This window comes from Rhinoderma darwinii, chromosome 1, assembly GCF_050947455.1.
Source record: "Rhinoderma darwinii isolate aRhiDar2 chromosome 1, aRhiDar2.hap1, whole genome shotgun sequence".
Classification (NCBI taxonomy): Eukaryota; Metazoa; Chordata; class Amphibia; order Anura; family Rhinodermatidae; genus Rhinoderma; species Rhinoderma darwinii.
Genome location: NC_134687.1, coordinates 406,790,230 through 406,805,933, shown reverse-complemented (window position 1 = coordinate 406,805,933; position 15,704 = coordinate 406,790,230). Strand labels below are relative to the sequence as shown.

General features: G+C 42.8%; 1 protein-coding gene across 1 annotated transcript in view; it reads right to left on the bottom strand.

Annotated features, from left to right (window-relative positions):
• The window catches only part of CARMIL3 (capping protein regulator and myosin 1 linker 3), a 79,894-nt gene that overhangs the window by 24,990 nt on the left and 39,200 nt on the right, over positions 1-15,704 (bottom strand). Inside the window, exons 21-27 of the mRNA XM_075828924.1 lie at positions 13,550-13,722; positions 11,344-11,412; positions 11,168-11,261; positions 7,135-7,230; positions 6,917-7,045; positions 3,420-3,533; positions 959-1,131 (exon numbers count right to left, since the gene is read on the bottom strand). Of these exons, the coding sequence (XP_075685039.1) occupies positions 959-1,131; positions 3,420-3,533; positions 6,917-7,045; positions 7,135-7,230; positions 11,168-11,261; positions 11,344-11,412; positions 13,550-13,722 (848 nt within the window). The remainder of the gene's footprint in view (positions 1-958; positions 1,132-3,419; positions 3,534-6,916; positions 7,046-7,134; positions 7,231-11,167; positions 11,262-11,343; positions 11,413-13,549; positions 13,723-15,704) is intronic.

Genomic DNA, 15,704 nt, shown 5'->3' with positions numbered 1-15,704 from the left:
TTTCCCAGACCGAACACACTACAGGGAGCCGGGCTCCTAGCATCATAGTTATCTATGACGCTAGGTGTACCTGCCTCCCTGCGGAACTACTGCCCCGTACTGAATACATGATTACAGTACGGGAGGGGTTTTCCCGCGGAGAGGCAGTGACATCTAGCGTCATAGATAACTATGACGATAGGAGCCCGGCTCCCTGCAGTGTGTTCGGTCAGGGAAATGCGGGTGACATACGGACCGTATATCACAGACCAAACACGCTTGTGTGTGGCAGGCCTTAAAGAGAACCATTCACCTGCCCATACATGTGCAGCTGAGTGCAGCATGTAATGGGCAGGGCTGCGCAAACCCTGGCGCACTTGACATTTTTCTCCTACCCTCCTCCGTTATTTAGATATCGGTGCCGTTATATTTGTGCCCGATATTTAAATAACACCCTGAACTGTCATTGGGGCGTGTTTAGGCAAGGGGGCGTGTAACATCGCTGTGACACTATCCAATCAGCTACGGACAGTGCCACAGCAAGAGCTGGAGAGAGGAGAATGTGTGCGCGCAGCTCGGAGCTCGCACAGTCTTGTCCTTGTATGCTGAGAGCTGAAGAGTGAGTGAGAGCGCATGCGCGCACAGCTCTCCTCTCTCCAGCTCTTGCTGTGGCACTGTCCATAGCTGATTGGACAGTGTCACAGCGATGTTACACGCCCCCTTGCCTAAAATGCCCCATTGACAGTTCGCGGCTGATTTGCTGCGGATTTGCGGTGCGGATTCTACACCGCAAATTCGCAGCAATTTACAGTACCATACAATTGGATAGGGATTTCAAAACCCCATCCACATGTACCACAAAAATTATGCACGGAAATCTGAACATGCCGAATATTTTCAAATTGGACAGCTTTTTCCAACCAAACCAGATGTTGAATTTTCTTCTGTCTTCTCTTATAGTCTGCTATCAACCACTTACCTCAGCTTGTTATGAATTTCAGTCCCCACCTGCCTAAGCATATCACGAATATGGGGGGGACTAAGTCCATGCTGTTCTCGAAGTCTGCAGAGCATTGCTCCTCCGCGCTGTGCATCCCGCGCTGCTCCCGGGAAAAGATCCTGAGTAGCCTCCCACATGGTATCTGCAATGTTCTAAGTAGAAGACAAAACAGATTGATCATGCCTAAAGCTATGTTTACATGTATCAATAATTGTTGTGATTCATTCATTTCACTATTATACATACTAAAAAAATCATCTTTTTCGTTAGCAGTGAATGTAAAATTTAGTCCTCCGTCATTTTAAATGGAAATGTCCATCAGATACTTGTAGAAATTTTTCAAACCACCGATTATTGGTCAGTGACTTATTGAATTGATCAAACAATGGACTATCACAGCACCAGATACAGTGAAGGAAATAAGTATTTGATCCCTTGCTGATTTTGTAAGTTTGCCCACTGTCAAAGACATGAACAGTCTAGAATTTTTAGGCTAGGTTAATTTTACCAGTGAGAGATAGATTATATAAAAAAACAAACAGAAAATCACATTGTCAAAATTATATATATTTATTTGCATTTTGCACAGAGAAATAAGTATTTGATCCCTTTGGCAAACAAGACTTAATACTTGGTGGCAAAACCGTTGTTGGCAAGCACAGCAGTCAGACATTTTTTGTAGTTGATGATGAGGTTTGCACACATGTTAGATGGAATTTTGGCCCACTCCTCTTTGCAGATCATCTGTAAATCATTAAGATTTCGAGGCTGTCGCTTGGCAACTCGGATCTTCAGCTCCCTCCATACGTTTTCGATGGGATTAAGGTCTGGAGACTGGCTAGGCCACTCCATGACCTTAATGTGCTTCTTTTTGAGCCACTCCTTTGTTGCCTTGGCTGTATGTTTTGGGTCATTGTCGTGCTGGAAGACCCAGCCACGAGCCATTTTTAATGTCCTGGTGGAGGGAAGGAGGTTGTCACTCAGGATTTGATGGTACATGGCTCCATCCATTCTCCCATTGATGCGGTGAAGTAGTCCTGTGCCCTTAGCAGAGAAACACCCCCAAAACATAATGTTTCCACCTCCATGCTTGACAGTGGGGACGGTGTTCTTTGGGTCATAGGCAGCATTTCTCTTCCTCCAAACACGGTGAGTTGAGTTAATGCCAAAGAGCTCAATTTTAGTCTCATCTGACCACAGCACCTTCTCCCAATCACTCTCAGAATCATCCAGATGTTCATTTGCAAACTTCAGATGGTACTGTACATGTGCCTTCTTGAGCAGGGGGACCTTGCGGGCACTGCAGGATTTGAATCCATTACGGCGTAATGTGTTACCAATGGTTTTCTTGGTGACTGTGGTCCCAGCTGCCTTGAGATCGTTAACAAGTTCCCCCCGTGTAGTTTTCGGCTGAGCTCTCACCTTCCTCAGGATCAAGGATACCCCACGAGGTGAGATTTTGCATGGAGCCCAGATCGATGTCGATTGACAGTCATTTTGTATGTCTTCCATTTTCTTACTATTGCACCAACAGTTGTCTCCTTCTCACCCAGCGTCTGTCTTATGGTTTTGTAGCCCATTCCAGCCTTGTGTAGGTCTATGACATCCTTAGAAAGCTCTTTGGTCTTGCCCATGTTGTAGAGGTTAGAGTCAGACTGATTAATTGAGTCTGTGGACAGGAGTCTTTTATACAGGTGACCATGTAAGACAGCTGTCTTTAATGCAGGCACCAAGTTAATTTGGAGCGTGTAACTGGTCTGGAGGAGGCTGAACTCTTAATGGTTGGTAGGGGATCAAATACTTATTTCTCTGTGCACAATGCAAATAAATATATATAATTTTGACTGTGTGATTTTCTTTTTTTTTTTTCTATAATCTATCTCTCACTGATAAAATTAACCTAGCCTAAAAATTCTAGACTATTCATGTCTTTGACAGTGGGCAAACTTACAAAATCAGCAAGGGATCAAATACTTATTTCCTTCACTGTATATGATTATATGGGTGCAAGCCTCAACAGAACCTGATCCATAGTCCTTTGATGTAATCCAAATAGAGAGACGAGACAGCACATCCAAAAAAAGGAGGAATTTATTCACCCAAATATGCAACGTTTCAATCCAATAGGACCTTTCTCAAGGTCCTATTGGATTGAAATGTTGCATATTTGGGTGAATAAATTCCTCCTTTTTTTTGGATGTGCTGTCTCGTCTCTCTATGTGGATTATTGAATTGATCGTCCTATTGATCGGGCCATGTGGATGAGTATATTATGAGTTTTGGCAATTAATTGTGCTTGATATTTCACAATAAGATTTACAACTTGCTCTAAATCGATGAGCGGTTTGAGTGATCAGGATTGGATCCTTGTGCCCACAGGGTTCTAAGGAAGGAAGTATCATACCAACATAAAGGTAATAGATTTATACACACTAAATACCTGCAACTCTCTGTCCACTGCTCGGGAGAGTTCATATGAGACTGTGTCAAGAAGCCTCTGAGCGGGACCTGAAGGAGACAGCCAGCTGCCTGCGTCCAGGAGACGTGGTAATAACTAAAGGGATGAAGAGTAAAAGGAGTAGAATAAGAGAGTAAAGCAAAGTAACTAAGAGAAAAAAATGTTTCAAATCTGGTTCTAATAAAAGTATAGTTATTCACATTTATTTATAAACACAATAAAGGAAGTTAATTTTGTGCTAAAGTTGATATTGTAAATACAACATAGGTTTTTAACACTGTATGCAAATGTATAATCTATCCTGGCGTAGGCATTGATAACTAGTAAACCATAAAAAAAATTACATGGGTAGAATACCTGAAGAGATCTTTATTACGTATGATGCTCACATCAACTAGTAAAATGCCACCTTAGTTTTTGCCCCCCAGCTTTCTATTCTTCAAGCCAATCAAGAAGGGTTTGACAGTGCCTGAGAAGTGGCCATTTTGTATTTAAATAACACTGCTTTATAGTATTATATACATATCAGCCATAATATTAAAATTACCTGCTTAACATTGTGGAGATCCCCCTCTTTCCATTAAAAAAACAGCATTGACCCATTCAGGCATGGACCCGCAAGACCTCTGAAGGGGTCCTGTGTAATCTGGCACTAAGACTTTAGCAAGCAGAACCTTTAAGTCCTGTAAGTTGTGATTTGGGCAGACTTGTTTTTCCATCACATCCCACAGAGGCTCGATCTGATTGCGATCTGGGGAGTTTGGAGGCCAAGTCAACACCTTGGATTCTTTGTCATGTTCCTCAAACCATTTCTGAAGAATTTTTGCAGTATGGCAGGGCACATTATCCTGCTGAAAGACACCACTGCTCTTAGGGAATACTGTAGCCATAAAGGGGTGTTCTTGGTCTACAATAATTCTTAGGTAGTTCATACATATCTAAGTAACATCCACATGAATGTCAGGACCCAAGGATTCCCAGCAGAACATTGCCTAGAGTATCACACTGCCTCCGCTGGCTGGCCTTCTTCCCATTGTGTATCCTAGTGCCATCTCTATCCCAGGTATAGGGCGCACACGGCCGTCCACATGATGTAAAAGAAAATGACCTTCATCAGACTAGGCCACCTTTTTTCCAGTGTTTCATGGTCCAGTTCTGATGCCCATGTTCCCATTGTAGACGTTTTTGGCAATGGACAGGGATCAGCATGAGAACTCTGACCAGTCTGGGCTACACAGCGCCACATGCAGCAAGCTGCGATACACTGTGTATTGTAACACCTTTCTGTCATGGCCAGCAGTAACTTTTTCATCAATTTGTGCTACAGTAGTTCTTCTGTGAAATCGGACCAGATGGGCTAGCCTTTACTCCCCACACGCATCAGTGATGAGCGCCCATGACCCTGTCACCGGTTCACTGGTTGTCCTTCCTTGGATCACTTTTGGTAAGTACTAATCACTGCATACCGGGAACACCCCAAAAGACCTGTTTTGGAGATGCTTTAACACAGTCGTCTAGGCATCACGATTTGGCCCTTGTAAAAGCCGCTCAGATCCTTGCACTTGCCATTTTAAAATCCTTCCAATACTACAACCTCAAGGGCTGACTGATCGTTTGCTGCCTATTGTATCCCTGCCCTTGAAAGGCGCCATTGCATCAAGGTAATTAACGTTATTCACTTCACCTGTCAGTGGTTTTAATGGCTGATTGTACATTTAACATTGATTTGTAAATTTTATTCCAGACTACCTGTTGTTTCTTAAAAAAAAAAATTAATACATCATCTGTTTCTAAATCTACACCAAATTCATGAAGTCTCATAAGACTTTTCACTTTTATATAGCAACAGAGGCAAATAATGGTATACATTTAATCATCAAGATGCACGAGCATCTGGTTAAAAAAAAGCCAGGAAATAATAAACTTAATCTTAACTGTTCCTACTAGTGATTGTCTGGGCTTGAAGACCAAAGCCGGCTTCAGGTGTATGTGGGCCCTTGGGCACCAGAGATGCAGTGAGCCCCCTGTCTACCTCACCCTTGGGTTTGACAAGAGTAGAGCATATTTAGATTACCATAGGCCCAGTGAGCCCTGACATCTGCATTAGTTTGGTACTGATGCAGGCCCTTATAGTATTTCATATAGTAAATGGTGGAGGAGTCTTTCCCAAAAAGATTCTATAGTGATCGGGACCAGTTGTCGGGACCCTGCAGACCTGCTGTCATAGATTCATTGGAGGGGAGCAGTTTCTCCTCCAGTGTATGTATGTTGACAGGTCTGCTTACGTCAGTGACAGAATTTCGTCCCCTGGCGCACAAGGTCCTGATGCTGGTTGCCAGGATGTTGAGTGTGGCAGTGCATACAATTTCTGGGGGCTGAATGAATTTTGGGGACTGGTCTGGGATCTAAATAAATGTAATGGGTCTGGTTTGGGGGCAGCTAACATGAGGACATCAAATAAAAAAAGGAAATCTTTGAATGTTCTGAAAGGTATTTGATAAAATAGATGTAGGATTTTATACAATATTCAATTATGAAGCTGTAAATAAAAATGTTCTTTTTCTAGTCATTAAAACACCTGTTTTCTGCAGTCATTTTCTGCTTTCTACTGTGGAATGCTGACTTAGGTAAATTAGGTAAATTAGGTAAATTAGGCTACGTATGCATCATTTATAAAGGTCACATTTAATGCATCTGTTATATTTAAAGAAACCAGATCTGCTTTTTGCTCATTATCTTAAAGCGCATTTTTGCCCTAGAATAAAATAAAATAAAATCACTAGTTCAACACATACTGTAAGGCATGGCAAAGAATTTCAATTTGGGGCCCTGGCGACTGTAAGTGTCACGTCTATGGCGACATCTTCCTCCAGGGAGACGCCGGCACTCACTTTCGAGTTCTCGGACTGTTTCCCGCAGGGCGCGCGCGCCCGGCCTTAGAGGGCCAGTACTCAATCTGTCATCACTCAATAATTAGCCCAAATGGCTGCTGGACTATAAAAAGGGCTCTGCCCACTTGATCCTTGCCTGAGCGTTGTTGTATACCTAAGTTTGTCTTGCAAATGGTCTCCCAGTGTTTTCCAGTTCCCAGTGTTACCCGTTCCTGCTGCCTGTACCCTGCGTCCCGTGCTATCGTATCTACAGTGAGAGTCAAGTCGTGTTTTCCGCTGCATCTACTAGCCATCTACAGTGAGAGTCAAGTTGTGTCTCCGCTACTGTCTACATTGCCTCAGGTACCCGTTCTGGACTATAGACATTGTTTTGTACCTAGTTGGCCAGCTGCTACCCCGCTACGCGGTACGGCCCAGTGGGTCCACACCCCGCGCCGTGACAGTAAGTATTGCACATGATATCCAAAATTAATATGGAATTTTCATTTACTGCATTCAATTTGTCTTATTATTTTATTGCTGTTCATCAATATATAAGCTATGAATGTATATATGATATGACATGTAACTTCTAATTGAGACACTCACAGCTCGACAGTTCTTGGCATCTCTAAGAAGCTGTCTTGCACATATGATGTCTTCTTGTACAGTTTCCAGGTCACAGGAGCGCAGAGCATTGATGTGATCATGTATCATCATGGACAATGTATGTAGCATCTATAGGTGCAAGAGGGAGAGTGTGAGGAATTGTCAAGATGGTATAAGGGTAAGCACAGAATAAGCAGGTGAAGGCAGCCATACTGCACCTGTTCTGCGCTGCTTGTCACGCCCTGTTGAAGCCGAAGTGCTCTTTGGTCAGAGACAGCCAATGTCTGAGAGTTTCGAAGGAGGCAGCTATGTATCTGTGAGAATAGATATATTTTGAAATAATCTATATTCAAACAATGTAAAACATAAATACATATAACAGCTGTATATGTCAAATACTAATCATTCCACCTATTAACCCCTTCAGGACCCAGCCTGTTTTGGCCTTGTGTCACAGCCGATTTTTTAAAATCTGATATATGTCACTTTATGTGGTAATAACTTTGAAATGCTTTTACCTATCCAAGCGATTCTGAGATTGTTTTCTCGTGACATATTGTACTTTGTGTTACTGAAAAAATGTGGTTGATAAATTCAGTATCTATTTGTGGAAAAACACCAAAATTTAGAGAAAATTTGAAAAAAATAGCATTTTTCTAAATTTAAATGTATCTACTTGTAAAACAGATAGTAATACCACACAAAATACTTACTAGTTTATATTTCCCATATGTCTATTTTATGTTTGCATCGTTTTTTGAACATCCTTTTATTTTTCTAGGACGTTACAAGGCTTAGAACTTTAGCAGCAATTTCTCATATTTCCAAGAAAATTTCAAAAGGCTATTTTTTTCAGAGACCAGTTCAGTTCTGAAGTGGCTTTGAGGGCCTTATATATTAGAAAGTCCCCATAAATCACCCCATTTTAAAAACTGCACCCCTCAAAGTATTCAAAACAGCATTCAGAAAGTTTCTTAACCCCTTAGGTGTTGCACAGGAATTAAAGCACCGTAGAGGTGAAATTTAAAATGTTTATTTTTTTTGCCAAAATTCATTCGCAATAAAAAAAATTCAGTAACACAGAAAGTTTTAGCAGAGAAACGCAGCTCAATATACAGTATATTGCCCAGAGTCTGACGTTTTTAGAAATATCAAACATGTGGCCCTAGTGCGGTCATGGACTGAAACACCGGCCTCAGAAGCAAAGGAGCACCTAGAGGATTTTGGGGTCTCCTTTTTTTAGAATATATTTTAGGCACCATGTCAGGTTTGACGAGGTCTTGTGGTGCCAAAACAGTGGAAACTCCCCAAAAGTGATACAGTTTTCGAAACTACACCCCTCAAGGAATTTATCTAGGGGTATAGTTAGCATTTTGACCTGAGAGGTCTTTTGCTATATTTATTGGAGTTTGTCTGTGAAAATGAAAATCTAATTTTTTTCTAAAAAAATATAATTTATTTTCGTTTTTACAAGGAATAAAGAATAAAAAGCAACCGAAAACTTGTAAAGCTATTTCTCCCGATTACGGCAATACCCCATATGTGATAATACACTGCTGTTTGGACCCACGGCAGAGCTCAGAAGGGAAGGAGCGCCATTTGGCTTTTGGAGCGCAGATTTTGCTTGGTAGTAGTTCCGTTTGGGGTTTTGCTGGTATTTGAGTTTATAATGAGGGGGCATATGTAAGCTGGGCAGAGTACATCAGGGCATAATAAGAGGGTATAATAATGCGGTAAATAAATAATAATTCATAGATATGTGGCTGGTGTCAAACTGATAAATGGTGCCCGATCTTATCCGCTTTTGGAACGCTCTTCACAATTTCTGTCGATGTGATTACAGCGATACCAAATGTATATTTTTTTCATGTTTTTCAGCGTTTGCACAATAAAATCACTTTTGATTCAAATAATTAATTTTTTGTATCACCATATTCTGAAAGCTTGTTTTTTGCGGGACGGGCTGTCGTTTTTAATGGTATAATTTTGGGGTACATGCAAAATTTTGATCACTTTTTTAAAATTCTGTTTTGAAAGGGGTGGTGACCAAAAAACAGCGATTCTGTAATTGTTTTTTATTAAAAAAATTTTTTGTGTTCACTGTGCGGGTAAAATAGCATGATATTTTTTATAGTTCGGGTTGTTACGGGCGCGGTGATACCAAATATGTGTACTTTCTTTATGTTTTCTATTTTTTCCTATAATAAAAGGCTTATTTTTTTTTTAACTAGCAACCTTTTATTTTTTAACTTTTTTACATTGTTATTAACTTTTTTGTAACTTTTCTGTTGTTGTACCACCATGGGACTTGAAGGCATGAAGCCCTTGCTATTCTAATACACTGCATTACCTATATAGTGCAGTGCATTAGAGCTGTCAGCTATTCACTGACAGCAAGCCTATTAGGCTTCGCCTCCCGGCGTGGCCTAATAGGCTTCCGTACTAGGATGCCATTGTTGCCTCCGGTTGCCAGAGCAACCATCGTGCCAATCGTTCTCATTGGCAACCATCGGGTGCGATCTAACCACTTGGTGTGGCGATCGCTTTTCATCGCTACATCTAAGGGGTTAATCGGCCGGATCGGAGCCTAGCTCCGGTCCTGGCCATTACAGCGGGGTGTCGGCTATAATATGCAGCCGATACCCGGCAGTGATGGCGCTGGCTCAGCTTCTGAGCCAGCTCCATCACATACTCATTCTCAAGGAGCTGTGATTGGTCAGTCTGCTGTGACTGACTAATCACAGCGATCGCCGGCAGGGGACCGCTGTGATTGGTCCCCTGCCATCTTACTGTGCCGATCAACTGTCATAAACAGTTGATGCCACAGTTCTGTCACCCTGTCCTTTGACAGGGTGACTGCTAACATCCATAACGCACCAGTACGTCCCGGGGTGTTAAAGCATTGCAATGCATGACGTACTGCTACGTCCTGGTGCATCAAGGGGTTAAAGTAACTAAAAAATTAACTATAACTTGCCCACATGTCCGTTAAGCTAGATATACTACTGTTCACGCATCTGTATTATGTTGCATGCTTATGTCCTATAGAATAGTCAACTACATTAATACAAAGCCCTGTTTTAGTTTACTGTTTCTCCTAAGAAGGCCAGTTTATTGACTCTTTCCTGATTCCAGAGGCAAAGATTGAAATTCTTTGTACTCCCTGTAGCTATGCCCTGGCTAGTCCTTTCTACTACAACTCCATTAAACACTTTTTCTAGTTGACGTATGTCATTGATGCTTAGTAAGATGCTGGCTGCTTTTGGGTTTCAGAAAATTAAAGGTGTTATCAAGTTCTCCTATAAAATTGATGGCCTATCCTCAGGATAGGCCATCAATATGTGATCGGTCGGGGTCTAACTCCTTGCACCACCAACAATCAGCTGATTTTTGGATAAGTTGTCCAGAAAAAAGAAAAAAATTAGGTTGGCAACCCTGACATGGGTTTCAGATGTAGGTCTTGACTTTAGTCAAGGTTCACATATTACATTTCCAATATCCTGCATTTCCTAGTTTTACCGGTATGGCCAAATCTGTCCTGCAAACAATAGACGCAGGATCTCTCTTCTTTGTATAGGTGAGAGTCCCATTAGTCTGACTCCCACCAATCGAACTTTCATTGTAAAACCTTTTGTCATAAATGTGTATAGTGGGAAAATCCTTTTAGTAATGCTGATGATTCTCACATCAAATAGACTGGTCAGAGCTCAAAGGGGGTTTTCCACGGAGCATATTTATTACCTATCCACAGGTGATAAACAGCGCTCGCCTGTTTCTGTAATTCCCATAGACTTTGAATAAAGAGGCAGCACATATGAGCGACCACTGCTCCATTCAAAATGCTCCACACTGTGATCATGCAGCGAGGAGGAACGAGGTCGGGACCCCTGTTCTAGAGATCGGTGGGGTTCCCAGAAGTAGGATCCCCAGCAATAATACATTTATCACCTATCCTGTGGATAGGTGATAAATATCTTTCATGGGAAAAGCGGACCCGAAAGCCGCATGTAGCCACTAATATATATTTCCCTAAACAGAGGTCTATAGTTGGCGCGACCACTGCTCCTTCAATAGGTCCAGTTTGCGCGACCTGCTCCAGAGGTTTATAGTTTGCGCGACCACTGCTCCATTCAAAATGCTCCTCACTGTGATCGTGCAGTGAGGAGGAACAAGGTCGTTGTCATTGTTGTACATTTATTTCCTAAGAAGTTAATCCATATATCATTTTATTTTTGTATGCATGTCTTTTACCTTCCTCCAGGCACTTTCAGCTCTCTCAGGGTGTCTCTGATATGCCTGGCAAATGTCACCAACAGGAAAGGACATGAAGCGCAGGGTTCTATTTCTGTGTAATATCAGAATTACATTGCGTGAAGCACAAAAGTAGAAGCATAAAAATGGGTGACAATATTTTGTTGTTAACTCACTTCTCAAGAGCTCTAGCTACATCCATAAATCCTGAAGCGGAAACAGCATTCCTGTCCCAGAGTACAGACCTGAAAGCAAAGGAACAGAAGGGAGTTATAGAAAACAATATATGTATACATACTACAGATGTGACGGAATTGCTGTGGAATTCCGCAGTGGGTAGTCCGCAGTGCAATTCTCCAGCGGCCGTTTTTTACACTTGTTTCAATACATTTTTAGGCAAGTTAGTTCAGACGCTGCGGAAAACTCCGCTGCGGACCATAGGCTGCGGTGCGGAATTTTCCCTCCGCAGCATGCACTGTCTGTTGCGGAGAAGAAGCGGAATTTCAGTGCGTATTTCAGCCTTTGCAATGCAAAAACTGAAATTTGTGGCAAGTCCGCTGTGTTTTCTGCAACGTCTGAATTACCTGTCAAATATGCAAATGTTGGTGCAGATTCGTTGCGTAATTGCCCCAAATCTGCAGCAACATTTGCAGCGGAAAAATTCTGCCACGTCTGAACGTGCCCTAAGAGCGCTCATTTGTACGGAAATCGACAGAAAAAAAACTTTGTATGCCTGCATATGAAATCAGAGGCATAAGGAGGTACAGTACAGCGGAGGGCTCAAGTACAAAACCCAGACGTGATATGGTCACATGAATGAGCCCTGTGCTAGTAGAGGCATTTTATTGCCTATCATAGGGAAGATCTTCCTAAAGCTAGACTTTCATAATATGGTGTTGCATCTCCATGTGAGTGCTGGCCGATGACAAATGATATTTCAAGCTAATTATGCAAATGAAACATTTAAAAGACTACATGGAGTGACAATGGGACTAAAATTAGAATTGGGTCTCAAAAAGAACATTCTTCCATGGGAGAAAAAAAAGACTGTTAAGGGCATGACCAGACGTGGCTGAATTGCGCTGGAATTCCGCTGCGGACACTCCTCAGCGGAAATCCGCAGCGGACCCGTTTCTCCATTGCCTTCTACAGCTTTTTAGTAGGGTTCGTTTACACGTTGCGGACAATTCCGCTGCGGAGCATAGGCTACGGTGCGGAATTTGGTGCCCGCAGCATACAATGGTTGTTGCGGACGTGTGGCGGACTGGTTGCGGACTCATTGCGGAATTTCTCCATTGACTTCAATGGAGATACAAAATTCCGCAATGAAGTCCGCAGATGTAATGTACATGTTATGTGTGCTGCGGAGCGTATTGGTTTTTTAACATGACATTTCTTCATTCTGGCTGGACCTATGTGTATTTCTAGGTCTACAGCCAGACTGAGGAAGTCAATGGGGCTCCCGTAATTACGGGTGACTACGTGTGTGCACCCATAATTACGGGTAACTACTTGTGTGCACCCATAATTACGGGTGACTACGTGTGTGCACCCGTAATTACGGGAGCGTTGCTAGGCGACGTCAGTAAATAGTCACTGTCAAGGGTGCTGAAAGAGTTAAGCGATCGGCAGTAACTGTTTCAGCACCCTGGATCACAATATACAGCAACCTGTAAACAAAATAGAAGTTCATACTTACCGAGAACTCCCTGCTTCTTCCTCCAGTCCGGCCTCCCAAGATGACATTTCAGTCTAAGTGATGGCTGCAGCCAATCACAGGCTGCAGCGGTCACATGGACTGTTGCGTCATCCAGGGAGGTCGGGCTGGATGCCGTAAGAGGGACACGTCACCAAGACAACGACCGGTAAGTATGAAATTCTTTTACTTTCACTAGGGAAAGTGCTGTCCCTTCTCTCTATCTATCCTGCACTGATAGAGAGAAGGGATGTACTTTCACCTCAATACGCAACGGCTAGTCCGCATCAATTTAATGCCCATTTTGGGCAGATCCGCAACAGAATCTGCAACGCAGATTCTGTGCGGCATTGATGCGGACAGTTGCAGAAGTATTCCGCCACGTCTGGGCATGCCCTAAAGGGGTTATCTGGGGACAGAAAATTGATGGCCTATTCTCAGGTTAGGCCATCAATATCTGATCGGTGGGGGTCCGACTCTCGACACCCTCACCTATCAGCTATTTGCATTCCGGCAAGTGCTGCTTCCCCATAATTTCTTGCACATCTCCGTATTGCACAATGCTATCACATTCACGACCTATCTGACACTTGGAGGGTAGACTCAATGGCATTTTACTCCAAAGAAAAATATACATTGCTCATCCAATGTAAAATGAATACAAGAAATGATTCCTGTATACTCACCGCAGTGTACTATTTATCTGCAAGGTTTTGCCTAGCATCTTGGCACCAATGTCAGACATCCCATTACCACTGATATCCAGCTCCTGAAGAGAGGTGTTACTCCCCAGAGCATTTAATACAATACATGTGCGGGACTTCAAGCGAGAGTCTGCGAGAGACAGAGACTGGAGGCACTGCGAGAAACAGAGAGAACATATAAGGATTTAAATGCTACCATATAATCGTATATTCTTGTAAACCCTCCGTATCCTCCTCTAATCAATCAATCTATCTATCTATCTATCTATCTATCTATCTATCTATCTATCTATCTATCTATCTATCTATATAATATTACAAAGTTTAAAGTGTTTTTTCGCCACTGACATTCTTTATTATTAGCCTCAATACTTGAAAATATTAATATTCTTAAATGTATGTATATTAAAAAAAAATGCACGTTATCTGCCAATGCAAAGTCAATGGGGCACCCAAAGTTTGAATTGGTAGCCCTAGGTTACGTCCACCAGCTGCATGATCATATCTTTCTTTCCATGAGCACAGCCCATATTTTATTATATTATGCACTACCTTCTATTCTATGATATCCAATCCTATGATAGAAAGTAATGCATGCTATAATCGAGTATAGACTGTGCCCCAAGAAAGAAAGAAACGTTCATGTAGCCGATATATTGGTAAGATGAAAAGTAATTCAGGGCAGCAGCCTGGCTATGCAGTGTAGGGAGCCTTGGGAAGACTGCACTGTGTTCACATACAGAACTGTGCCGGGCAGTTACGTGGGGGCAGGTCGAATGCCCGCCCAGCAATCATGAGTACAAACGAGCCACGACAGAGAGGGATGGAAGAGCAAACAGGGCAAAGCGAGAAACTTTTCAATAAGAATGGCTGTAAATTCATGATATGTCGATTTGGCCACTTTGAAAATAAAAAACCGCTGTGAGACAACCATTTCAAGTTGCGTAAGTTTTTTCTGTTTATTAATCTTTTTATTAAACACATTGTAAATTTAGAAAATAACCATAAGGGCATGGCCACACGTGGCGGATTTCCTCCGCAACTGTCCGCATCAATGCCGCACCTAATCCGGGTTGCGGATTACGGCTGCGGATCTGCCCAAAATGTGCAGAAAATTGATGCGGACTAGCTGCTGCGGACTGCGGGAAAAGTGCTTCCCTTCTCCCTATCAGTGCAGGATAGAGAGAAGGGACAGCACTTTCCCTAGTGAAAGTAAACGAATTTCATACTTACCGGCCGTTGCCTTGGTGACGCGTCCCTCTTTCGGCATCCAGCCCGACCTCCCTGGATGACGCGCCAGTCCATGTGACCGCTGCAGCCTGTGCTTGGCCTGTGATTGGCTGCAGCCGTCACTTAGACTGAAACGTCATCCTGGGAGGCCGGACTGGAGACAGAAGCAGGGAGTTCTCGGTAAGTATGAACTTATATTTTTTTACAGGTTGCTGTATATTGGGATCGGTAGTCACTGTCCCGGGTGCAGAAACAGTTACTGCCGATCGCTTAACTCTTTCAGCACCCTGGACAGTGACTATTTAGGCTGGGTTCACACGTGGCGGAATTTCACTAGAATTCCGCTGCGGACACTCCGCAGCGTTAATCAGCAGCGGAGCCGTTTCTGCATTGACTTCCACTTCTATTTAGAAGTGTTCGTTTAGACGATGCGTAAAATTCCGCTGCGGAGCATAGGCTGCGGAGCGGAATTTGGTGTCCGCAGCATGCTCTGTCTGTTGCGGAGCAGTGGCGGACTCATGGCGGAATTTCTCCATTGACTTCAATGGAGATTCTAATTTCCGCAATGAAGTCCGCAGCTGTCATGCACATGTTATGTGTGCTGCGGATGCGTCTTGCTTTTTTAACTTGACATTTCTTCATTCTGGCTGGACCTATGTATTTCTAGGTCTACAGCCAGACTGAGGAAGTCAATGGGGCTCCTGACGAAGCACCAGCGAAACGCGCGTTGGGTTAAGCAGAGGTCCCCCTCCTGGTCTTGATCTCCTATTTATCCTCTTATACGCAGGTGTAGGTATACTACTTTACATGTCGTTTTTACTTAGATTGTACCTTATATATATTCTCTATACTTATTTATGTGTTCATCTGTGCAAAGCGTACCATGCCTAGTACCTGCTTATCAATA